The sequence below is a fragment of the Rutidosis leptorrhynchoides genome, chromosome 6 (genome assembly GCF_046630445.1).
Source record: "Rutidosis leptorrhynchoides isolate AG116_Rl617_1_P2 chromosome 6, CSIRO_AGI_Rlap_v1, whole genome shotgun sequence".
In the NCBI taxonomy this organism is placed as follows: Eukaryota; Viridiplantae; Streptophyta; class Magnoliopsida; order Asterales; family Asteraceae; genus Rutidosis; species Rutidosis leptorrhynchoides.
Genome location: NC_092338.1, coordinates 100,129,305 through 100,154,282, shown reverse-complemented (window position 1 = coordinate 100,154,282; position 24,978 = coordinate 100,129,305). Strand labels below are relative to the sequence as shown.

Below are 24,978 nucleotides of genomic sequence, written 5' to 3'. Positions count from 1 at the left end.
ACAAAACGCAAACCGTAAACACTTAGAATACGCATCTTATATCATTGGAAAGCTCTTTTGACAAGGAATACAATTAACTACCTTTCACACGTAAAAACATCAATTACAATAACCGAAAACTCGTCAATTGATCAAGAAAGGTTTATTTTCAAAGTTTCAAGTTCGTAAAACGTATTTTATGATTCGGGAATCCAATTTACACATACGATATGCCGTTTCGAAGGTAATGAAACATACGTTACAACTATACATTTACAATTTACATTTCATGGCATTCAAGCATCAAAAAGTTCGTTTTAAGTCTATCAAACCCTAACCAAAATCCACAAAAATCAATATTCATGTTTTTGAAGTTTTCTTAATCAACTTACGCATCAAAACGAAGCTAGTGATACTAGTAACACAATTAAAACATGAACTTTAACAATTTAACAACATTAACTCATCCAAAATCAAAGATTAAGCACACCCATTTCAAGTTCATGCTAGTTACTCCAAAAACAACAAATCGAGCAAACCAAACATATATTCATGTTAGACTTGAGCCATAGACACTAACTAACACCATTTCAAGTCAAAAACACGAATTTATAGAAATCTAGAGTTTTAGAAATGTTACCCAAATGTGATGAAATTGGTACCAAAATGTAGAGGATGAAGAGAGGATCACGAAAATGTAATTTGTTTTGATGTTTGCTTCATGATTCGAATTTAGATGATGATTTTGTGAGTTGGGTGTTTGAGTTCATAAAATGGAAGTAGAGAGAAAATGGGGAGGTGGAGGATGGAGTGAATGAATGGTGGAGAGTGGGGTTTGACTAGTTGACGTAGTCAACTAGTTTGGCCCCTTTGCAACTTTGGTCCCTCAAGTTTGAAAGCGGGTGCGGGAATTAACCAAACGAATATTTTAAAAACGCTCGAGTAAACGAGTGATGTTATAATTAAATAACGGGAATATTAAGAACGTTAGTCAACGGAAAATACGATTTTAAATAACGAAAGGTATTATTTAAAAAAAAAAAGACGGTGTTAAAAATAAATTTAATGGAAAAATGCGGGATGTTACAATGTGTTTCACGTTATAGTTGCTTAAGTAGTTCTTTTATAGATTGTTTAATGCGTGTTTCGTTTGCAATGGTATATGTTTAATGTTTGTTATTTTATTTGGTCATTTGTTATAGTTGTGGATTATGGTTTAGATCAATTGTGGTGTACAATATACGTAAGGTGGTGTAATGAGACAATGCCACATTTCAATTGTAATATTTAAGATTTTCTAATATTTTTTACTTATATTTAATGTTTAAAAAAAAAAACTAAATTAAAAAAAACTTTCTTATATCTAATCTAACTCATTAAAAATAAAAACATATTCAATTTTCAATCTTTTAGACAAAGGGTTTTACAATTTTGGGTCTTCGCCTCATAATAGCCGGGGGTATATAAACAGCTACACACTAGATTACAGAAACCACATCATATTCAACCCTCCACCGTCGCAGCTTGAATTTGTGCGAACAAACTAGGGCAAAGATGATCATTCCAGTCCGCTGCTTCACCTGCGGCAAGGTACAAACCCTAATTCAGCCACCTTATATTTCTTCTTCTTCGTCGGCAGTTTAATTTTTCTCTTTCACCAACCCTAATTTTGTTTTTCTTCACAAACCTGTACCTTTAGGTTATTGGAAACAAATGGGACACGTATCTCGATCTTCTTCAATCTGATTACACCGAAGGGTTAGTTAATTTAATGTTAATCATTCTTCTGTTCATAAATAAATGTTCTATTTAAACAGAAGAAATTAGGGTTTAGAGACTGGAATACTGAAAACTCTGCGTGTTTATGCCGCCTTGTGAATGGATACTTAATGCTTAATGTCTCTGTATTCACGTTTTATATTATTATTATTATTATTATAAGTTAAAAAAACTAAATTTTTGTGGTCACAAGCCGATTTATTTCTACAAATTAAACATTTTGTATGGTTACTTTTTGGAAATTTACAGATTTGAAGTTACTTTTGGGACCTTAGAAGATTGAACTTTACACGTAGTTAAAAAAATACATTTTTTTTACAGTTCAATGGTTATTAGAGTCAATTACACCTTGAACGTGCATCGATTTTATAGTTGTTCCACAATGGGTGAAGTTGCTGAAGCATTATGATGTTTATATATAAGTAATATGATTGGGGGTCACAATGAGTGTTTTTTTTACTTAATGTGAATTTATCATACTAGAAGTTTTAGAAAAGAAGAAAATTTAGCCAAACCTCATAATAGAAAAATGCCTTATTGATTGATATATGTTAAGTGGATGACATATTTATCATAATATGAAACTAAGAAATAAATGTATATATGTGCATTCTAAACATCTGTTAACGATTACTATTATGTATATACATGCTGTTCTTTCTTTGGGAAGAATGAAATAGTATTTATTGATACCATAAAGATTTAAATGAAGATGCACATTAGTCAAAATGTCTTGACACGATTGTTGAGTGAAATCAACCCTTGTAAATTAAGCTTGGAGCATGAAAAACTTGAAATAATCCTGAACTTATGTCGTCTTGAACATGGACTGAAGTCAAAAACATGACTTGAACTAGAACATGATTGCTACTGTACATAAAGGAAACTTGAACTAAAATTGCTCGATGTCATTACCTCATCTTGTTGAATCAGTGACTAATTTTTAGTATACAACCATCCGTGTTACCAAAACACACCATATGGATTAATAGATACAGATAGATATACATAATGCTTACATGATCTGCTTATTTTTAGGGTTTGGGTCAGTGTCTGATGATGCTATAGTGTTCTTGTATACCGAAACTTGTTTAAAATTTGTTTTACAATTTCAATGCTATTGCAGAGATGCTCTTGATGCTTTGGGGCTTGTTCGCTATTGTTGCAGAAGAATGTTGATGACTCACGTTGATCTCATTGAGAAGCTTCTGAACTACAACAGTAATCTCTCCTTTTTTATTACGATAGAATTAATTTTTCCATTATTTATATTAACTTTACATCTGATTGCTTGGTGACTATGTTAAATGTCTATGCTCGTGTAGTATAAAATTATACCTGGCAACCGGGTAAGGTTGAGTCGGTTTGGTTAACGGGTCAAAATGGTTTTGGGTTTAAATGGGTCATGGGTCAACTGGGTAAAAATTTTAAAAGAGTCCAAATGGGTCAGGTTGGGTCTGTTTGGGTAACAGGTCGAAACGGGTAATGGCTCAAATGGGTCTAATAGGTCTAGACGGGTCATATACTTTCACATTTGATTTTTTACGTTTACTATATTGTTTTAGTTATAATTATTTATATTTAATATTTATTATATATTTTATATATATATATATGAGAACATAGTAATATACATAATAATTGATATAACATTAATGCTTTCATAAATGATTGACGGACGAAACGTGTTATGCTCGACCCATTTGACTCATTCACAAGACCCGTTAGACCTATCTCTATTTATTGAGCTTTAGGATTTGATACCCATTTGACCCGTTATTTTATATTTTGTATAAGACCCAATAGGATGGAGAAAAACTCATTGGATCTTTTTCAAGTTTTGGTTTACATTGTCGGGCCTAATTTTTTTCAAGACCTAATTGACCCGAAAGCTTGACCCATTTGATCCAAATTTGAGAGTATGGGTCTAAATTGCCAGGTATATATAAAATCAAGGGGTAGTTTAGGGGACCTAAATAATTTTTCTTAAAAAAGTTGCAACGAGGAGAATGTCTCACAAGATTATGTTACAAGGTGAGTATTTTATCAATATAATAATAAGGTTATTGTAAACAAAAAAAATCTTTTTATTTTATGTCAATCATACTTATTTCGATGTTTGATGTGGAACAAGCAGTAAATTTGTAATTTCATCTTATTATAAAACTAAATGACACTTTGTTGCAGCTTTGGAGAAATCTGATACCAATTGATACCTCGTTGGAGAATGTTGGTAGATAGCTCTCCTATGGAGTGGTGAGTGATATTACTTTAAACAAATGTACTGGATGATTAACTGTGTTCCTATCTAGAATTAATGTAGATTTTGTTGGAAACAAACATCTTCAAGCTTTAAGTTTGTTTTATCAAATGCTTGCAAACTTGTCTGTGTTGATGCATTGGCTATCTGAATATACTCTCTTTTGCTTGTGCTCACGTAAAGCTCCATGGTGGTGATACGGGTTTTTTTTTAATATATAACTACATACATATATATGTATAGCATATTATCCTTGATTCTCAGACGTCACCATATGGAGTTTGTTATACTGCAACTTATGTGTGATGTCAAAAGTTATTTAGGCTGCATGCCAGTTACAACTTGTGAAGGTTGTTTCCCTTCCAATTATTGATGCGAGTTTTCTGGGGTCCTTATCATGTGACATGTTTTTTTATTGAGATAATAAAAATAATGTGAAGCAAATTTTTCATTTCATCTTTTATTTTTATTGTTATTCGGTTATATACTGTGACATCTTTTGCTAGAATTGTGGTATCAACACCTTTTTTTGTAGATTTTTCGATTCAATGGTATGCTAACGAAATGGTCCTCTCTCATAGAAAAGCTTGTTGGAACCTTGTCAAATAAAAATGACTCGGTGAAATTATTTTTATAATTTAACCGAGTAATTTAATTTGATCTTTAGAATTGTATTACTCGGTGTTTCCCTCGACTTTGAATCTTTTTAGAGTGTGGTTGAGTCCACATCAAGAATTTAAGGGAGAATTGATAAAGTTGTTCGAGTCTAGAATAACTTAGCAAATACTTAAAGATGTGTGTTGAAAGCTATTATATTTGTTGTTTTCTTTTTAGGTTTGTACTTTTACTCCAAAAGGTAAACAAGCAACGTGATTTTTCTTGCAATTGGATTTGTTCATGATCTACAGCGTCTTTGTTAATGAAAACAGATGAAATAATGTTGCAATAATATTTATTTAAAAAAAATTGCAGAATAAGGAAGCTCACATGGGGTGCTTTTGTGTGTTAGATATTGCAATAACTAAAATGAGTTGTAACTTTTATTTAATTCTAATGAGTTATTTTGTTACTTACAATGGTCCCCTCTATAAGTCCATATTTACATGCATTCTAATAGAATAGTGTGACTTCCAACTGCTATATTTTAACATCAAATCAGATTTTGTTTGTCATTACAGAAAAGGAGTTGACAAATGGTTCGGATTCATTATTAGTACAGTAAATACAAATTTATTTAAGGTTTTTTTTTTTAAGACAAGTTGTTAGCATCATCCAGAAGGGAATTAACCACTTGCAGATATTTGCAAAGTACACACGTAATTTCGGGAGGAAACCGGAATCCCATTGGAGAAACTCGATCCTTAAACCATCCCGACTCCCGAGGGTCAGGCGTACCAGGTTTGAATCCCGAATGGATCCGAGAGAAAACCCCTCTCAAGTCAATCTGGAGCTCCAGGCAAATTAATTAAGAGGGTGAGCTGAACGAGGCTCGAACTCATGACCTCAACCCTAGCCCAAAACACAAGGATTGAGAATACCACTAGGCTAGAAGCGCGGTGGTTAGTAGGAGTTTTCTACTAAGTCCTATATGTAAAAAAAAAATGGTCTGTCGTTCTAACAAAACATGTAAAAAGAAGTAACACTGACTTTAGTGATTGGAACGCCATCTATAATATTCAGACGGAATATGCTAAAGGAACTTGATGCAAGTAGGTATATTCTTGTCAGTGACGTCTTGTTAATAAGTAAACGGTAATTCATACTATGTAATTCACAAGTTTAGTAAAATGAATTGATGAATGTCGACGTTGAAATCGAGTCGGAGATATGAAAGTCAGGTAAAAAATGTGTAAACTACCTTAAACTTTGAGTATTTAATTTTTAATCTTCAAACATTTATAAATAAATAATTCAAACATATATATTGTTTGACCTTTTGAATATTGGGCCATGTGCAAGTGTATGTAGTGCACGCCCCAATATCCGACCTTGGTTCTTATAGAGTAGATAGAGTACATGGAGTGAATTTACCACAGTTTGACTTACTGGTTTAATGGTGCGAATTCAATATACTATTGTGGCTTTCTTAGGATCATGCTAGTGGAAGGACGACATGGCAACCTCGATGTTCAGTTCAACATTATGCTAGAACTTTGAAGGTAAAAATTGAATAAGTGATGATGTTTACTTGTGCTTTCTTGAGATCATGCTACTCGAAAGGACGACATGTCAAACTCATTTTTCAATTCAGTATTATTCGAGAACTTTCTATATAAAAATTGAATGAGTGATAGTGTTTAGTATTTACTTATGCTAGACTTAGTGATTCGGTTACTGTTATTCGAGAATTTTGAAGGTAAAAAGTGAATGGTTATTAACGCGTATCAAAATGTCACACACTATATGTTAAAATATTAATGCAATCTAATTAAATGGACTCTATTGTCACAAGATATATCTTGTAGAGATTGTGCATATCTTGTAGAGATTGTGCAAATCTCTTATATATCTTGTATTTAATTTAATATAGAGATTGTGTATCTCTCTTATAGATCTTGTATTTAATAAAGAGATTGTCCATATCTCTTTTATTAAAGCTAGTTTGTCATTTACTCTTGTAATGTAGTATAAATACTAGACAAATTATCATTTATCATGGTGATATAATAAGAAAATTCAACCAATACATGTCTAGTTTTCAATTTGTTCATACGTGTTTGTTTACTTAACTTTCATTCTAGCAAGTAATTAATTCTTTTATGGTATCAAGAGCTTGGTTATAAACCTGGTTATAAGTTTAGTCCTAAGTTAAACTTTGTGTGCAATTACTCAAAGTGTAAACTAGTTTCTTGCTAATCAAAAATGGAAGTCTCAAACGTAAACAATGGAGGTATGTTCAATGGTATGGAAAGACTTGTAGGCAATAACTACAAGTATTGGAAGATGTGTATGGAGGCTTATCTCCAAGGTCAAGATCTATGGGAACTTGTGGCCAGAAGCGATGCCATAATTCCCGTAGAAACTCTTGAGCAAGGTGAGTCACGAAGAAAATGGAAGATTAAGTGTGGGAAGGTTCTCTTTGCGTTGAGGACATCAATTAGCAAAGAGTTCATAGAACATGTTCGTGATCTTAACTCGCCAAAGGAGGTTTGGGATACTCTTGAGAAACTCTTTACCAAGAAGAATACCGCACAGTTGCAATTCTTGGAAAATGAGTTAGCAATCTCAAGACAAGAAGGTATGTCAGTTTCTGAATATTTCTTACGGGTGAAAACTCTTTGTTCTGAAATTTCAGAGATTGATACAAACGAGAAAATTAGTGAATCTCGGTTGCGAAGATATTTAATTCGTGGTTTGAAGAAAGAGTATGTTCCATTCATAACCTCTATACAGGAGTGGTCTACTCAACCTTCGGTTGAAGAATTAGAGAATTTGCTCTCTAATCAAGAAGCTTTGGCCAAGCAAATGGCTAAAGGATTTGAAAATGATGCGGTATTATTTTCAAAAGAGAAGAACTCCAATAAAGGTTCTTCTAGCAAAGAAAAAGAAGAAGAGCAAACTAGTTACAAAAGTAACTATGAGAAGAAACCTCCCACATGTTACAAGTGCGGGAAGGTTGGTCACATCAAGAAATATTGTCGTTCTAAAGTCACAAAAGCAAACGTGACTTGTTCAAGCAACGATGATGATGAAGTCAAATGGGAGCAATGTTTTACCGTTGATACGGTTGTTAAGAAGAATCAATGGATTATTGATTCGGGTTGCTCTCATCATGTGACCGGTGATGGAACTCTTCTTCATGACATTAGAGATCACAATCAAAATCGAGTTGTAATCACGGCCGATAACTCAACTCATCCGGTTAAAAAGGAAGGTAATGCTATTATTGATGTTAATAATAATACTTTTACTTTGGAAGATGTTTATCTTGTTCCTAAATTGACCAAGAATCTAGTTTTGGTACCTCAAATTACCGAATCTGAAAAATATATTCTTTTTGGTCCAACGGATGTGAAAGTCCTTGAGAATGTCAAGCAGATTGTGGGTGATGTTCTTTTCACGGGAGAAAAGAAAGGTTCTTTGTTTGTGTTGTCCGCAGGTGAGGCTTATGTGAAGAAAACAAGTCAAACCGACAATGGAGCTATTTGGCATGCTAGACTAGGCCATGTGGGATATCAAATGTTGCAAAAGATATTCTCACATAAACTAGTTGATGGAATTCCTTAATTAAAGAATGTTCGTGAGGAAGTAATATGCCAAGGATGTCAATATGGAAAGTCATACAGACTTCCATATAAGAAGTCAACAAATCGAAAACAGGGTTTGCTTGACTTGATTCATACGGACTTGATGGGGCCAACAAAAACACCAAGTTATAGCGGTCATTGCTATGTCATGGTGTTAATTGATGACTATTCTCGGTTTACTTGGGTGAAATTCCTAAAGGAGAAAAGCGAAGCTTTATCAAAGTTCATAGAATTCAAAGAAGCGGCAGAATCAGAATTTGGGAGAAAGGTAAAAGCTCTTAGGAGTGATAATGGTGGAGAATTCATGTCAAATGATTTCTTTACTTATTGTAAAACAAATGGTATTTCTCGCCAAATGACTTGTCCGGATACTCCACAACAAAATGGGGTTTCAGAAAGAAAGATTGATTACCTTGTTTCAATATGCTTATCTTGATTACATGACAAGGGGTTGCCTAGGGAGCTATGGGCGGAAGCACTTCAATGTGCTTGTCATGTGTCTAATCGGTTACCATCTTGGCCAGGTACACAAAAATTATCTTTTGAGCTAGCTTATGGTGAAAAGCCTAATGTAAGCTATTTTATGGTGTTTGGTTCTATTTGTTATGTTCATGTTCCAAAATCTAACCGAACCAAACTTGACCCAAAAGCTCGAAGGTGTATTTTTGTTGGTTATGATTCTCACAGGAAAGGTTGGAGGTGTATGGATCTAGAAACAAAGAAGTTTACCACTTCAAGAGATGTGGTATTTGATGAAGTGTCTTCTCGATTTTCTGAATCAAGCAAAAATGGTGAAGAAAATAGAGATTACAAATTTATGTTTCCTAGCTTCGACACTCAAGAAGAAAGTGAGAATGATGGTGTTTCTCAAACTCAAGAAGAGACACCTAGTGAAGAAGTACCAACTCAAGTTAGAAGGTCAACAAGAGAAAAGAGATAACCAAGACATCTAAGTGACTATGAGGTGAACACAGTCACAACTTGTTTCTTTTCAGGAGGCTTAACCGAAGAACCAACATGTTATGAAGAAGCTAAAGATTCTCCGGATTGGAGAAAAGCAATGCAAGAGGAAACTGATGCATTGGAAAAGAATGAAACTTGGGAGCTTGTCAAGAAACCGGAAGCATGTAAACCGGTTACTTGCAAATGGGTCTACCGTTTGAAGAAGAACTCGGATGGAACCATTAATAGGTTCAAGGCTCGGTTGGTGGCTCGTGGCTTTTGTCAAAGTTATGGGCTTGATTATGAGGAAACTTTTAGCCCCGTGGCTAAAATGGTAACGGTGAGAACAATAATCTCACTAGCAGCTTACAAAGGGTGGAAATTGTGGCAACTTGATGTGAAAAATGCTTTTCTATATGGAGAGCTTGATCGTGAGGTGTTCATGGAACAACCTATTGGGTTCATTTCAAATCAATTTCCAGAATATGTGTGCCGGTTGAAGAAAGCTCTTTATGACTTGAAACAAGCTCCGAGAGCTTGGTACGGTAAGGTTGCACAATACCTTGTCTTTTGTGGTTTTAAGATTTCTGATGCGGATTCTAGTTTGTTTGTAAAGAAAGAACCAGGTTTACATGTTTTGGTGTTATTATATGTTGATGACATGATTATCACCGGAGGAAACGAGTCAGAAATCTCTCGTTTAAGTGATGATCTTTCGGTTCATTTTGAAATGAAGAATCTGGGGGAGATTGGATGTTTTCTTGGCTTGGAAGTTGATAAATTAGAAAACGGGTACTTTATCTCTCAAAGGAGTTATGCAAGAAGTCTCTTGGAACGTTTCAACATGGGGGAGTCAAAACCTATGACTACTCCAATGGAACCAAACCTCAAATGAAGAAAGATTAAGGAAAAGAGCTCAAGGATGTGAAGTTGTTCCGACAAATGGTTGGGAGTTTGATCTATCTAACCATCACAAGGTCGGAAATTTCTTACTCGGTTGGCATTGTTTCTCAATTTATGCAATGTCCAACTAATGTTCATCTTGATGCAACAAAAAGGATCCTTCGTTATGTGAAAGGATCAATGGGTCACGATTTGTGGTACAAGAAGTGTGAAGATGTTTTGTTAAATGGTTTCGTGGATGCAGATTGGATGGGAGACGCAAATGATCGCCATTCAACTTCGGGTTACTGTTTTAACATGGGTTTCGCGGTTATTTCATGGTGTAGCAAGAAGCAAGATGTTGTTGCTTTGTCTAGCACGGAAGCAGAATACATAGCTGCAACAATGGCGGCTCAAGAATGTATTTGGTTAAGAAGATTGATTGGTGACATACTTGAAAAAGTAGATTATGTTGTCAAATTGAAATGTGACAACGAAAGTGCAATCAAGCTTGCTTCGAATCCCGTGTTTCATGCACGTACTAAGCATATAGAAATGAGATATCATTTTATTCGTGAAAAGGTTCTTAGTGGGGAGATCGAGCTAGCAAACGTAAGGACAAATGCTCAAGTAGCCGACATCTTTACTAAAGCTTTAATGAAAACCAAGTTCATGGAATTTCGAGAAACGTTGGGGATTATTGATCGAGAGTTTGCACTAAGGGGGAGTGTTAAAATATTAGTGCAATCTAATTAAATGGATTCTATTGTCACAAGATATATCTTGTAGAGATTGTGCAAATCTCTTATATATCTTGTATTTAATTTAATATAGAGATTGTGTATATCTCTTATAGATCTTGTATTTAATAAAGAGATTGTCTATATCTCTTTTATTAAAGCTAGTTTGTCATTTACTCTTGTAATGTAGTATAAATACTAGACAAATTATCATGGTGATATAATAAGAAAATTCAACCAATACATGTCTAGTTTTCAATTTGTTCATACGTGTTTGTTTACTTAACTTTGATTCTAGCAAGTTATTAATTCTTTTACTATACATACTAGCCATATAATTATAAATGTTTGAGTAAAAATTACACTATTAAATGTTGAGCTTAGTTTTTTTATTTAAATCAAAACTATATCCCATATTGCCATCCATCCAATCGGAATAAAATAAGAAAGTAATAATCATAAATAAAAAACCGTTAAATAAAGTAATTGATTATTATTCCTTAAATTAACTACTCGTAGTTGAAAGTTGAAACCCTGTTCATCATTCAATTTCCTTGTCATATTTTCATGAGCTTCTCGTCCCCATCTTCAACTCTCTTTTTCACTCACTCACACACATATACATATATAAACGTGTCCCCTAAATTGCTGAATCTATCTATATCTTAATCACAATTGAAGCTTCAAGCTATTTGAAATGGGGGTTTTAGGCGAGTCATGGTGTTTTTGTAATGGCGGAATTAAGTCAGAGAGAACCAAAGCCTCAATTTATTCCGGCAAAGGCTCCGCCATGGCTCGAATTGATTCTACCGGTACCGGATTCCTTATTCACCGGAATCTATTGCTTACAACTCACGCTATACTTCCGTCGGTGGCTTCTGCTGAGGCTGCAGAGATCCGTCTTCAAAACGGTGTCGGTGCGAACCTTTTCCCGCACAGGTATACATATATATCTATTTCAATTTGATCTGATGATTGACATTTTTACAATTATACGCTGTATAATGTATATCATTATATATTTATATTTATATGTTTGTATTGAGTACTTATGCTTGAATTTGAAAATTGTGATGGTAGATTGGTAGATCTAATAGGCTTCTCAGTGATTGACCTAATTAAATTCATTTTTAAATAGAGTAATAGATTTATTATTTTAGTTAAATTCAACCTGAAATGTTTTAGAAGAGCATGTATGTAGGACAGTAAGCTTCATAGCATATATGTATACTGCACAATGTGGGTAATGTAAGTCCTTTTTTAATGTTCAAGTTTGCACAAAAAGAGAATATTGAATGGGATTATTTACCTTTGAATGCCCAAATAATGGAATTATTATTGCATTACTCAGTGGCGATTTTAGGATCGAAACTCAATGGGGTCCCAAAAAAAATTTCGATATCATTCTTGCACAAAATATTGAATGTGTCGGGTCAAATCGGGTCGGGTCGCTCCCAAAACACATAGTTTCATCTCGCTGACTTGGGTGGTAGTGTTCTATGCTCGGACGCTCTCCCGGATCAGCCAGAAGTTCAAATCAATTTTTGTGTACTTTCTGAAAGGGGCTTGATGTTCATCCTCTTCAAGTAATCTTTTCTGAACCTGTGACTACTCTTCAACGGTGTTTACCAAAGCACTAGCGGAAATTTTAGGTTTCCTTGACTTTTTGAAGTATTTTAACATTTTCTTGATTGTGTTTATTGTAAATTAGCTGTAAAATTGATTTCAAGTAACATTAGTCAATAGTCACAAGCAATTTTACGATAGTGGTTTACCCCTTGACCTATATAGTAGCAATTTTATCTTACAGAAGCAATTTTAAAGTAGCAATAGCCTATACACTAGCAACAATTTTACAATAGTATTTTAGCACATAACTTATACAGTAGCAACAATTTTACAATAGTATTTTAACTCATATACAGTATAAATTTTACACTAGAAATTTTAAATTGAAATTTTACAAGCTATTATCAATATGAGTCGCATAAAATTAATATTAGCTGTAAAATTGCAATTTCCCCTTACTTTTTGAAAAGAATAAGTGAGGTAGTTATGAGTGATGAGATTAGAGATTAATAATTGAGAGCGGAGAAATACTTACCAGAGGAAGGATTCGAAGGATGTAGGTTGAATCATGAATGGTTATCGACTAGGATGAAGGATTGAAGATAGAACCGTCAGGAATTGTGATGTAGAAGAAAGTCGGGCCGTAAGAATTGGAAGTGGATAAGGGTTTGTTTATTTTTATATAAAATATATTCAATGACACATACTATAAAATCATAAGTGAGCTAATTTCAAATATTTCAGTAGTGTAAATTATCAAATTATAATCTTTAAAAATTTACTGGGTCCCGATATTATATTTAATGGTGTCCTGTACAAAAAAAAATAAGTTTTTTGTGATAAATTTCGAAAAACTAGTGGTGTCACAGGACCCCACAGGTCCTCAACTAAAGTCGCCATTGGCATTACTCTATTTGTTTTACCTTTCAAAGTACTGCAAAAAGAACTTTCTCACACTTTCAAACTGAATCGAATAACAGGTTTTTCATAACAAGCTCTGTTCTTGATCTGACAATAGTGGGCCTTGACTCGGTAGATGGAGACTCTAATGTGTCGATTCCGCAGCCTCACTACTTGAAAACTTGTTTTAAACCGACTCTGAACCTTGGAAGTGTTATATACCTTTTAGGCTACACCGAGAATAACGAGCTAACGGTTGGCGAAGGGAAGGTGGTTATAGCCACTGACAACCTCATAAAGGTGTGCACCGATGGTGTAACATGGAGCCCTGGTTCAGCTGGGTTCGATGCTCAAGGTAATCTTTCATTCATGGTTTGTGACCCTATGAAACTATCAACATCTCCTAACACGAAATCCACCCCGACATCATCATCTTCTTTAACCTTGTCAAAAAAAGATTTGCATATGCAATTTGGCATCCCGATCCCTGTTATTTGTGATTGGTTAAACCAACATTGGGAAGGCAACCTCGATGATCTAATGAGCAAACCAAAACTACCTCTTATCAGATTAATGTCAACTGGTCAAAAGAGCGAACAATCGTGCACTTCTTTTACTATGCGACAAGTTTTCAAGACAACCGAACCTGAGAGCGAGCCACCAACTCCATCTTCAGCTAATTTGACCTCAAAAGTCAAAGACCAAACGGGCCCCGGTTCCATCCAAGATGAAACAACATCTTCTGACCAGCCCACTCATGTACAGGGAATCCCAACACCCGAAATATACGAGTCACCAAAACTGACGTCCGTGTTAGTCAAGAAAAGTCAAAATCCCCCAATTCAGCTTTTAGACATCAACTTCCCTCCAAAGATATATAAACCTATCGGGCCAACGACACCCATAAAAAAACAATCAAAACCTGTATTTGAAAATGAGATCGTTTCAGTAGGTTCGGTAAACGGGGCCGATAGTGAGGTGCAGTCATGTTCGTCCCCAAACGAGGGACAAAATGATTATATAAGTGAAGGAGAGACTACAATGTACTCAGCAGAAACAGCCGAGAGCCGTAACTACCCGAGCCCTAAAGAAAGACGGTTCGGTCAGTTCAGTCAGCAGCAGGTGGGTCGGAGCCAGAGCTGTGTAAACTACAACCGGTGGGGTCCGGTCCAGGCTAATACAGTGGCTCGTGGACGGTCTCTTGAAAAGCAAAGAAGCTACATGCATAATAGAAAGGTTTATTCACAAGGTGCAACGTCTCAAAGAAGTAATGAATATTATAATCCTACTGTGTCGTCTATCATGAAGAAACGAAACAATTTGGAACAGCAGCGGCCTATTAGGGCTCGTCGACCAGCTGCAGTTCATTCGTCGCCTAAATGGGCGTTCTAATGCTGTTTTGAGGTAATAAAGTTGTATATGTTTTATCTCATCCTTTTTTGGATGAATTTTATATATGTGCAGTTTGGGTCTAAGATTTAAATATTTAATAAGTTATACTTTTGGGATTAAAACTTTATAAAGAACCCATATGAGGTATATGTTGTACTTCTACCTTATCAAATCAATTGTAAATTTTTGGCGACCAATTTGGAAGCTAGAATGATATGTTCGTCCCTTGTATGTTGTAATACTGACACTGGTTTAAGTTGATAACATTCCTTTATTTATTTAATGTTATTTTTTATTACTAGAACTATGATATTGTAATTATATTCCCAGTACTTTGTTTCATCATTGATTAACAATGTGCATGTTTCCGCTTTGTATAGCTTTTCAGTTCTATGCTTACAACATCTGCAGTTACATTTTTCATTTCTGTGACATATTAAGGAGATGGAATCAAGCCCTTTTTACAGTTATTAGCAGATATATTAAAATAAAATGCTCATATTTCAATCAGAAGTAGACACCACTTTAAACTTAATTGACCACTCAAACATTTGATGACCAAAGAACTGAAAATTGAATTGACAGTTAACGCTACGTCTAACACTTTTTCAGAAATATTTAACACTAATGATGGAAGGTTGAAGAATTGAACTTTTCGGCTTCACATTCGCCGGTAAAAAGTTATTATAAAATCAAAATAAAAAATATATATACCCATACCAGTCCTACTATTCTTCATGCTAGACCGTCTTCACCAAGAAGTTTTACCCAAAGATTCCCAAAGACGGACCAAAAGAAAGAAGTGCGAAAGACAGGATAAAGATGTGACAACCCGTAAATTTCCGGCAAAATTTAAACAAAAATCTTTATATGATTTCATTTAACCTCGACTAATTCCGACGATTCACGAACAATTATTTGTAAATAATTACGCATTAATTTGATATATTAATATTATTATTATTAATATCCTTTTTAAACAAGATATCAATAATTAATATCTTTATTATCAGTATTGTTATTATGAATAAAAAAAAAATATTGACAAATATTCTTGGAAAAGTAGTAAATCAATTTGTTTATTTTAAAAAATATATATATATATATATAAAATCCTTAAAATAAATGATTTTTTTTAATAAAATAAATAAATAAATAAATAAATTACTTTTTAATTAAAAATTATAATGGAAAACTACTTTTATTATTTTATTTTGTGCATTATCCCATGACCTAACATTTAATACTTTTGAATTTTAAAATCCCATTAAAAATTAAAATATTTCTTTTTCTTTTAATTATTTTATTCTTTTTACCTAATTTTTTCAAGTATAAATACCCCTTATTTCTCATTCAAACTCACACCAAAATTTCTCTCATTCTCTCTTTGAAGAATTACTACTAGTAATTATTCTTTTCTTACTTTTTACTTTTTACTTTTTACTATTTACTTCGATTTATTATTTTTTTACCGAAACATGTAAATAATGTTATAAATTATATACAATTAAAATTAAAATAAATAACATGTTATAATTAGTAATATATGTTACTAAAAATTATAAAAGTATTTTTATGAATTAATATATAGGAGTTATAATTAAAATCGAATTAATGAATATATATGTATATACGCACCTAACGTGAAGGTTATAATTAAAGATAGCGTACAAAAACTACAAACATCACCTGCTACTTGTGGCCTAGGGTGATCCTTGTTACCATTATGGGACGCTTGTGGATCTCGAATGCCAAGACTTAGATTCTGGTCAAGAGATCCTGGGCCGCTCGGTAACAATAGATCATTCGAGTGACTTGCATGTTAGCGACGAAGTTTGGGCGAGATTGTACAACATCTTTGTTAAGAATTATAACCCGAACATTCTTAAACTAGAAGCTTACTATAAGTGGAAGTTTTTCATAAATAGTAGGTTTCCAAAAATAGAAACTTTTGAGAAATATGAACTTTTCTCAAAAACCGTCACTGTCAATATAGTTGCTATATTAATAAACATACTTTATGTCAAGTTAGACATTAACTAATCAAACGTTATACCTCAAGGTTGATATCCAGATCACTTACTTGCTTTACTTTCCTTCTTGCGTGGAATACTTCAACTGCTATTTAATGTGAGTTTCATATGATCCCTTTTACTCTTTATATTTTTGGGCTGAGAATACATGCGCAACTTTTATAACTGTTTTACACGTATCAACTATTAAACTGTGATATGTTGGGCTATGACCAGCAAGTCCCCAACCGACAAGTATAAACGATAACTTGTTACGGGGCAAACTTGAAAGTCTAGTCTAAATACAAGTACCAACTATTAAACTGTGATATGTTGGGCTATGACCAGCAAGTCCCCAACCGACAAGTATAAACGATAACTTGTTACGGGGCAAACTTGAAAGTCTAGTCTAAATATCAGTACCAACTATTAAACTATGCTATACCCAACTATGTCCGACTAAGTCCCTACAGTGATATTTTTAATTGCTGCGGCATTCTTAATTATTGGGGATAGGCCTATCGGGAGTAACGTCCCCGATACATTTGACTAAGTCTTTGTATTACTTGATAATGAAATTAAACGACAAGGACAGAACAACTTGTCACGGGGCAAACAACGTTTAGTCTAAATATCACGCACTGGCATAACTTTTTGATCCTGCGGGAGATCAACTTTTGGATCTGAGAGATCTACTTTATTAAATCTTGTGGTCTAATACTATTACTGAAATCATTATTTATGACAAACCTATGAACTCACTCAACCTCGTGTTGACTTTTTAAGCATGTTTATTCTCAGGTACTTAAATATTGCTTCCGCTGTATATCTACTGCTTTGATGATGATTGCTTGCTATGCTTGGAGTCTTCATTACATATCATATCAATTAAAGACATATTTATCTTCCGCTGCAAAACTCAACAAAACGTCACATGTAGAGTCGTTCTCGTTTATACAACCGTGATTTGATATAATTAGACACAAATACCCCAGACCCTATTTGAGGGTGTGACAGATTGGTATCAGAGCCAGGTTGTTGTAGAGAACCAGGATTGCATTTTATGTGTGCGTTATACAATTAGGTACCTTAGCAATGTAGGACTACAACTTTCCTTGACCGTAGTGCCTTTACTAGTTGCCTTTAACTGTTAAATGCTACACTATGCTTTAGAAACTTTACTTATCTTAGAATGCCGAGCCAACCTAAGAATTCTGCTCACTTTCCTAAGTATTATCCAATTACGCCACCTCATTTAAATGCGACACCATGATTTCTGAAATTCTTGACATTCCTATGTCATCTATCATGGTTTTGTGTATTACATATGTATTACATGAAATATTATCCATGATTTTTGAAACTACTATAATTGTTACTATTCATACTCAAACGTATATAACTCCCTGTTATATCACGTACCTATATGCCTTATACCTTTATGCATCGGTTTGCGAACCGGAAAATGTCATTTGGTTATCACAGTATACGAATTAAAAGTCTTTAATCGAAAGATTATTAGATTACATGCTTATCATTTTATAATCTCGACACGTCATACTGCCATTATTGGAGTATAGACAAATCATATCTTATCATATCTATCCCAATAAACTTTGTCTAACACTTTTCCTAAATTTCCTCCGTAAATTACGAAAATCTTTTTGCTATATATACGTATTCAAGGAGACAAATATATCATTCAGTATTCATTTCATATCAAACCCTATTCCAAACACATAATATGGATTTCTCACCCGATTCTTCAAATTCCTCTAGTTCCGAAGACAGCATGACGGGGACCCAACAACCGATCAACTACCGTGATTTCTTCAGAAGATGGGGATGGGTTCGTGAAATACTCACCCTATGGAGAAACGAAGAAGGTACTCCTTATCATGAGCCAAACTTACCACCAAATGTCGGAGTACTCGATCCGCTTACCGGCGAACCTGTTCGTAATACCGTTTACACTCTTTTCGCAAGGATTTTCCACCTCGAAGGTCGTCTCACCGTAGTCAAAGACAGTATTCGTCCTCTACTCCCAAATTCTAATCAGATAGGATTACTAGAAGAAGTTAGAAGACTTCGAACTAAATATCAAGAATTGACAAACCTTACGGAGGAATGGGTAGAACAAATCCATAGACTCGAGCGTAAAGTAGAAACCCTGGAGAAAACAGTACACAATTTGGAAGCTAGGCTCACACCTACTACCCAAGTACCACAAGCAACACCAGCAACACCACTAGTACCATCGGTACCACCAACATTATCAACACCACAAGAATTGTAAGCACCATCAGCATCACCACCAACAGCATCAGCTTCACCAACAACAACATCCGCATCCCACATCACACTCAGTACCCCAAACATCACAAACATCAACATCATACGCCCCTTAGATACTAAGGAATATTAGTAATAATGAGTTAAGATGTATTGACTCATTCTTTCTGAAGAATTATATATGTATACATTATATATATATATATATATATGAATTGGAACAATAATAAATCTTTTCGTACTAAGCTATTACGTGTGAATCTTAACTAGTATGTACTACTTGGTTAATTCATATCACTAATATGCTATGATGTACATCCTTTGTTAATGACTTAATAATTGTTAATCACTGCTTCAACACAATAAACTCCATTTCATAATAAATCAAGTGTAACGATGAATGTATTGATTCATAACTTCATTAACGAAATATTTAGCGACAATTATGAAATCTCTAAGGTTTTGGAGATTATTCATTCTCGTTTCAACCGTAAATCAAATGAGTTTAATATTATACTAACTCATTAAATCCATGATTACATCTGAAGGAAAATATATATGTATGTATATTTTCATAAAGACTGTAATTAAAACTCTTTTGTACAAACTGTTAATTGTGAAAATATTTTAACGGGTAGGTAATACCCTAGAAATATTTATATCTCACATTAATATATTACATTGTACATTTTTCAATTCTGATTCTCATGAATTGTATTCATTCATATTCTATGATGAATTATCATATCAAACCACCGAAATTATCATTCATTACTTTTAAAATCAATAATGCCTATTCGTTAACCATTAGATCTGTTGACGATTACAATCAGCGTTTAATCATCTAAAAATAAAATTTCTTGAAACCATCTCGGATTGATAACCAATGATTCAGATATGGTAACATTAAATGTAGAGGAAACAGAAGAATTTTCCTCGTCATTGGATCTAAAAAATTATAAGATATCATCGTATTCTTCGTTATAAATATCCTTCATATTTCTAAAGATATCTTCATAACGATTCTTGTCCGCAATTAATTATCTCTTTGCGATATCTTTATCACATCATAAAGAAAACTGTTTAAGTTTCTAAATTCTGTAAAATTTAAGTTTAAATTATAAATGTTTTGAAGAAGTGTTGGGAATTGAAGCATGAGTTAGTATAATATAATGACGTCAGGCCAACGTGATTATATTACAGTAAGTCATGCTAAATTTTTAATGGAAGATGATGATTCATAGACTTTATAATCATCATTTGCCATGTTACACGACTCTTACATTCTACTTAAATCTCTAAACATATCAAGAACATATTTTCTTGATAGTTCCATCTTTCCGGATATTCTGGTAATTTGACAAATCAAATCGTGCTATTACCTTTCCTTTTGCTTTGTATATTATGAACATTCGAAACTTTATACCTACAAATTCTGGACCATTACTCGCTTTACTTAGAGTCGAGAGGAGAATAAAAAGGCAAAGAGCTCCGACATATAAGGGAAAATATAAAGCCCGATAACAACACTGAAATTACAAACCGTGTATATCAATGCGTATAGCAATATAAAGACACGGGAGAACTAAAAATACAATAAATCCTAGAGCATAATAGAAGTAAACAGACTCCTCTGGTGGGAGTTGGAAAAGAAGGAAGATTGTGGCGATAACCAATATAAGGTCAAGAACAAGAACTGGATTGAGCATATTAACAAATCTTTTGGAAGTATGGATTGAGGAAGAAAGAGAAGTGGTGAAGATAATGAAACGGAAGAAGCTAATTTATAGCGAAATTTCAGACACAACAATTGAGGCAATTCACCGCATTTAATTAAAGAAAATCCTAATTTCCTTAATTACCGGAGAATCAAATCTTATAAAGAGTATGAAGATTTCTTTAATACCCTTGAATTCCGGAAATCAACTTTAGCTATGTCAAAAGTTAAGACGAACATTTAATTTCCTCATTTCAATCTTTTACGATAGCTTCGTTTATACTCTTTCTATAATCGAATTACTTTATCCATATTATTAAATGTCGATAAAACTCTAATTTTCAACTCATATTCATCATTCTTGTTGTAAAGAACGACGATCTCTATCAAATTTCATGACTATGATTTTCATGAACTCTTCTCTGTTTTATCTACCCTAATATTGTGGAATAAACGCTCAAGGTTTAAATAAGCTCACTATTATTCATCACACATTTCATGTATGTTGAAATGCTTGTATAACGTCATCATCTCTTTCTGAGGAAAACCAAATCAATGACACTCTTGTTAAATCCTTTAGATAACCTCCGCATTAATAATAAAATGCACTTCGTAGAATTTATGGATCGTAAGATTTAAACGCTAGAAACAAAACAATATCCTATTAGTTGGAATTCACGAAAGGCCCCGAGCATACCTGGGAACATGAAGACCAAATAAAACGAAAATATCCTCACCTGTTTACAAACAACGCCGACTGATGGCAACAACTAAATTTCGAGACGAAATTTCTATTAACAGGGGTATACTGTGACAACCCGTAAATTTTCGGCAAAATTTAAACAAAAATCTTTATATGATTTCATTTAACCTCGACTAATTCCGACGATTCACGAATAATTATTTGTAAATAATTACGCATTAATTTGATATATTAATATTATTATTATTAATATCCTTTTTAAACAAGATATCAATAATTAATATCTTTATTATCAGTATTGTTATTATGAATAAAAAAAAATATTGACAAATATTCTTGGAAAAGTAGTAAATCAATTTGTTTATTTTAAAAAATATATATATATATAAAAAAATCCTTAAAATAAATGATTTTTTTAATAAAATAAATAAATAAATAAATAAATTACTTTTTAATTAAAAATTATAATGGAAAACTACTTTTATTATTTTATTTTGTGCATTATCCCATGACCTAACATTTAATACTTTTGAATTTTAAAATCCCATTAAAAATTAAAATATTTCTTTTTCTTTTAATTATTTTATTCTTTTTACCTAATTTTTTCAAGTATAAATACCCCTTATTTCTCATTCAAACTCACACCAAAATTTCTCTCATTCTCTCTTTGAAGAATTACTACTAGTAATTATTCTTTTCTTACTTTTTACTTTTTACTTTTTACTATTTACTTCGATTTATTATTTTTTTACCGAAACATGTAAATAATGTTATAAATTATATACAATTAAAATTAAAATAAATAACATGTTATAATTAGTAATATATGTTACTAAAAATTATAAAAGTATTTTTATGAATTAATATATAGGAGTTATAATTAAAATCGAATTAATGAATATATATGTATATACGCACCTAACGTGAAGGTTATAATTAAAGATAGCGTACAAAAACTACAAACATCACCTGCTACTTGTGGCCTAGGGTGATCCTTGTTACCATTATGGGACGCTTGTGGATCTCGAATGCCAAGACTTAGATTCTGGTCAAGAGATCCTGGGCCGCTCGGTAACAATAGATCATTCGAGTGACTTGCATGTTAGCGACGAAGTTTGGGCGAGATTGTACAACATCTTTGTTAAGAATTATAACCCGAACATTCTTAAACTAGAAGCTTACTATAAGTGGAAGTTTTTCATAAATAGTAGGTTTCCAAAAATAGAAACTTTTGAGAAATATGAACTTTTCTCAAAAACCGTCACTGTCAATATAGTTGCTATATTAATAAACATACTTTATGTCAAGTTAGACATTAACTAATCAAACGTTATACCTCAAGGTTGATATCCAGATCACTTACTTGCTTTACTTTCCTTCTTGCGTGGAATACTTCAACTGCTATTTAATGTGAGTTTCATATGATCCCTTTTACTCTTTACATTTTTGGGCTGAGAATACATGCGCAACTTTTATAACTGTTTTACACGTATCAACTATTAAACTGTGATATGTTGGGCTATGACCAGCAAGTCCCCAACCGACAAGTATAAACGATAACTTGTTACGGGGCAAACTTGAAAGTCTAGTCTAAATACAAGTACCAACTATTAAACTGTGATATGTTGGGCTATGACCATCAAGTCCACAACCGACAAGTATAAACGATAACTTGTTACGGGGCAAACTTGAAAGTCTAGTCTAAATATCAGTACCAACTATTAAACTATGCTATACCCAACTATGTCCGACTAAGTCCCTACAGTGATATTTTTAATTGCCGCGGCATTCTTAATTATTGGGGATAGGCCTATCGGGAGTAACGTCCCCGATACATTTGACTAAGTCTTTGTATTACTTGATAATGAAATTAAACGACAAGGACAGAACAACTTGTCACGGGGCAAACAACGTTTAGTCTAAATATCACGCACTGGCATAACTTTTTGATCCTGCGGGAGATCAACTTTTGGATCTGCGAGATCTACTTTATTAAATCTTGTGGTCTAATACTATTACTGAAATCATTATTTATGACAAATCTATGAACTCACTCAACCTCGTGTTGACTTTTTAAGCATGTTTATTCTCAGGTACTTAAATATTGCTTCCGCTGTATATCTACTGCTTTGATGATGATTGCTTGCTATGCTTGGAGTCTTCATTACATATCATATCAATTAAAGACATATTTATATTCCGCTGAAAAACTCAACAAAACGTCACATGTAGAGTCGTTTTCGTTTATACAACCGTGATTTGATATAATTAGACACAAATACCCCAGACCCTATTTGGGGGTGTGACAAAAGACAACTGATGGAAGAGGTCTTAAGGCATCCACAATGAAGTTTTTTTGGAAAAGCTTTATACAAATGTGTAAGAGCTATTTCTTAAAATATCATAGGAGAAGGTATGACTCCAACAATATGATTAAATTAGATACAAGTGAAGTTTCAAAAGCTTGAGATTTATACATTTGTTCTCTTCTCCTTGTTAAATATTTTATTTGTTTTTAATGAGTCTGGAGTAAGAAAAGTTTTTTTTGATAAAGGGTTACACGACAAATATTAATAAAAATAATAAAAGAATGATATAGTGAAAAACGGCTGCTGCTAGCACGCCTAGCAGCCCCACAAACATCCAACTAGCTAACTAAATACAAGAAAGCTAGAAAAACAAAGTAAAACTGACTAACACCTATTAGGTGCCAATCGGTCTTTATTTGAGCCACAAGAAGACGCCTTGAAGATCAACTTTAACCGTACATTTGATCAAATAATCTCGGATAATTGATCCACCGTTTTCTGTGTAGCATTAAAGAGTTGAGAATTCATTTCTTGCCAAATATGATATATCGTAGCAGCATAACATAATTTTGCAACAACCACCTTAGATGAATTCCTAGATATTAGTGAAGCTAGTCTTTATTTATGATAAAAAAGTTCAGCTTTCATATCATATAAGTAAAGCTTTCATATCTTATAACAAAAAGAAATAACAGCCATAAAATAAAGGTATGCTTCGTGACACATTAAGAAAACCAAACCACATTAAACCATGAAAAACTCGGAGAAAGTGAAGTTTCAGCTTTTATAGAAGATTAGTTTTTTCAGAGAATTTTGGAAAAAATCTTCCATAAATATTAGTGAAGTTAGTCTTTACTTATGATACAAATTTGCAGCTTTCATATCATATAATCAAAGGAATGGATAAAAATCATTTCCAATATTTGAGCTCTCTCTTTCGCAAATCTTCAAAATCCCTTAAAATTATTAATAAAATGGCGAATAATTCAAAAAGATAATTTAAAAATTAAAGTTTTTCTAACAAAAGAAGGATTTTGCTAATAACTTAAGGATGTTGTTGTCATTTATGTTATCAAATTGTTTACTACTCCGTAATATAAAGCATCTTAACGATAGTCGTTATTAGCAAAATTCATAAAAGAAATATCACTATGTCATTTTGATGAAAACACTTTGTATAATAATTAGTAATTGCTTGAGTCATGTATGCCGTTTTTATAAGAGGTCCCTATTATAATACCAACAATATATAATA

At 33.1% G+C, this 24,978-nt stretch overlaps 3 protein-coding genes across 3 annotated transcripts; all 3 read left to right on the top strand.

Moving 5' to 3' along the window:
• Positions 1-1,437: 1,437 nt before the first annotated feature.
• On the top strand, positions 1,438-4,469 carry LOC139855422 (DNA-directed RNA polymerase subunit 10-like protein). The gene is made up of 4 exons (XM_071844647.1): positions 1,438-1,569; positions 1,679-1,737; positions 2,885-2,979; positions 3,946-4,469. Exons 1-4 carry the CDS (start codon positions 1,534-1,536, stop codon positions 3,969-3,971), a joined length of 216 nt encoding a protein of 71 aa, XP_071700748.1. The 5' UTR covers positions 1,438-1,533; the 3' UTR covers positions 3,972-4,469.
• Positions 4,470-10,149: 5,680 nt separating this feature from the next.
• On the top strand, positions 10,150-10,845 carry LOC139853910 (secreted RxLR effector protein 161-like). The gene has a single exon (XM_071843250.1). It carries the CDS (start codon positions 10,150-10,152, stop codon positions 10,843-10,845), a length of 696 nt encoding a protein of 231 aa, XP_071699351.1.
• Positions 10,846-11,463: 618 nt separating this feature from the next.
• On the top strand, positions 11,464-14,921 carry LOC139855626 (uncharacterized). The gene is made up of 2 exons (XM_071844869.1): positions 11,464-11,768; positions 13,379-14,921. Exons 1-2 carry the CDS (start codon positions 11,527-11,529, stop codon positions 14,688-14,690), a joined length of 1,554 nt encoding a protein of 517 aa, XP_071700970.1. The 5' UTR covers positions 11,464-11,526; the 3' UTR covers positions 14,691-14,921.
• Positions 14,922-24,978: the final 10,057 nt, after the last annotated feature.

Coding starts and splice junctions, on each gene's coding strand:
- LOC139855626 (XM_071844869.1), top strand. CDS start 11,527: ATGGGGGTTTTAGGCGAGTCATGGTGTTTTTGTAATGGCGGAATTAAG. Junction 11,769..13,378: donor GCGAACCTTTTCCCGCACAG/GTATACATATAT, acceptor ATCGAATAACAG/GTTTTTCATAACAAGCTCTG.
- LOC139853910 (XM_071843250.1), top strand. CDS start 10,150: ATGGTTGGGAGTTTGATCTATCTAACCATCACAAGGTCGGAAATTTCT.
- LOC139855422 (XM_071844647.1), top strand. CDS start 1,534: ATGATCATTCCAGTCCGCTGCTTCACCTGCGGCAAG. Junction 1,570..1,678: donor GCTGCTTCACCTGCGGCAAG/GTACAAACCCTA, acceptor CTGTACCTTTAG/GTTATTGGAAACAAATGGGA. Junction 2,980..3,945: donor GAAGCTTCTGAACTACAACA/GTAATCTCTCCT, acceptor ACTTTGTTGCAG/CTTTGGAGAAATCTGATACC.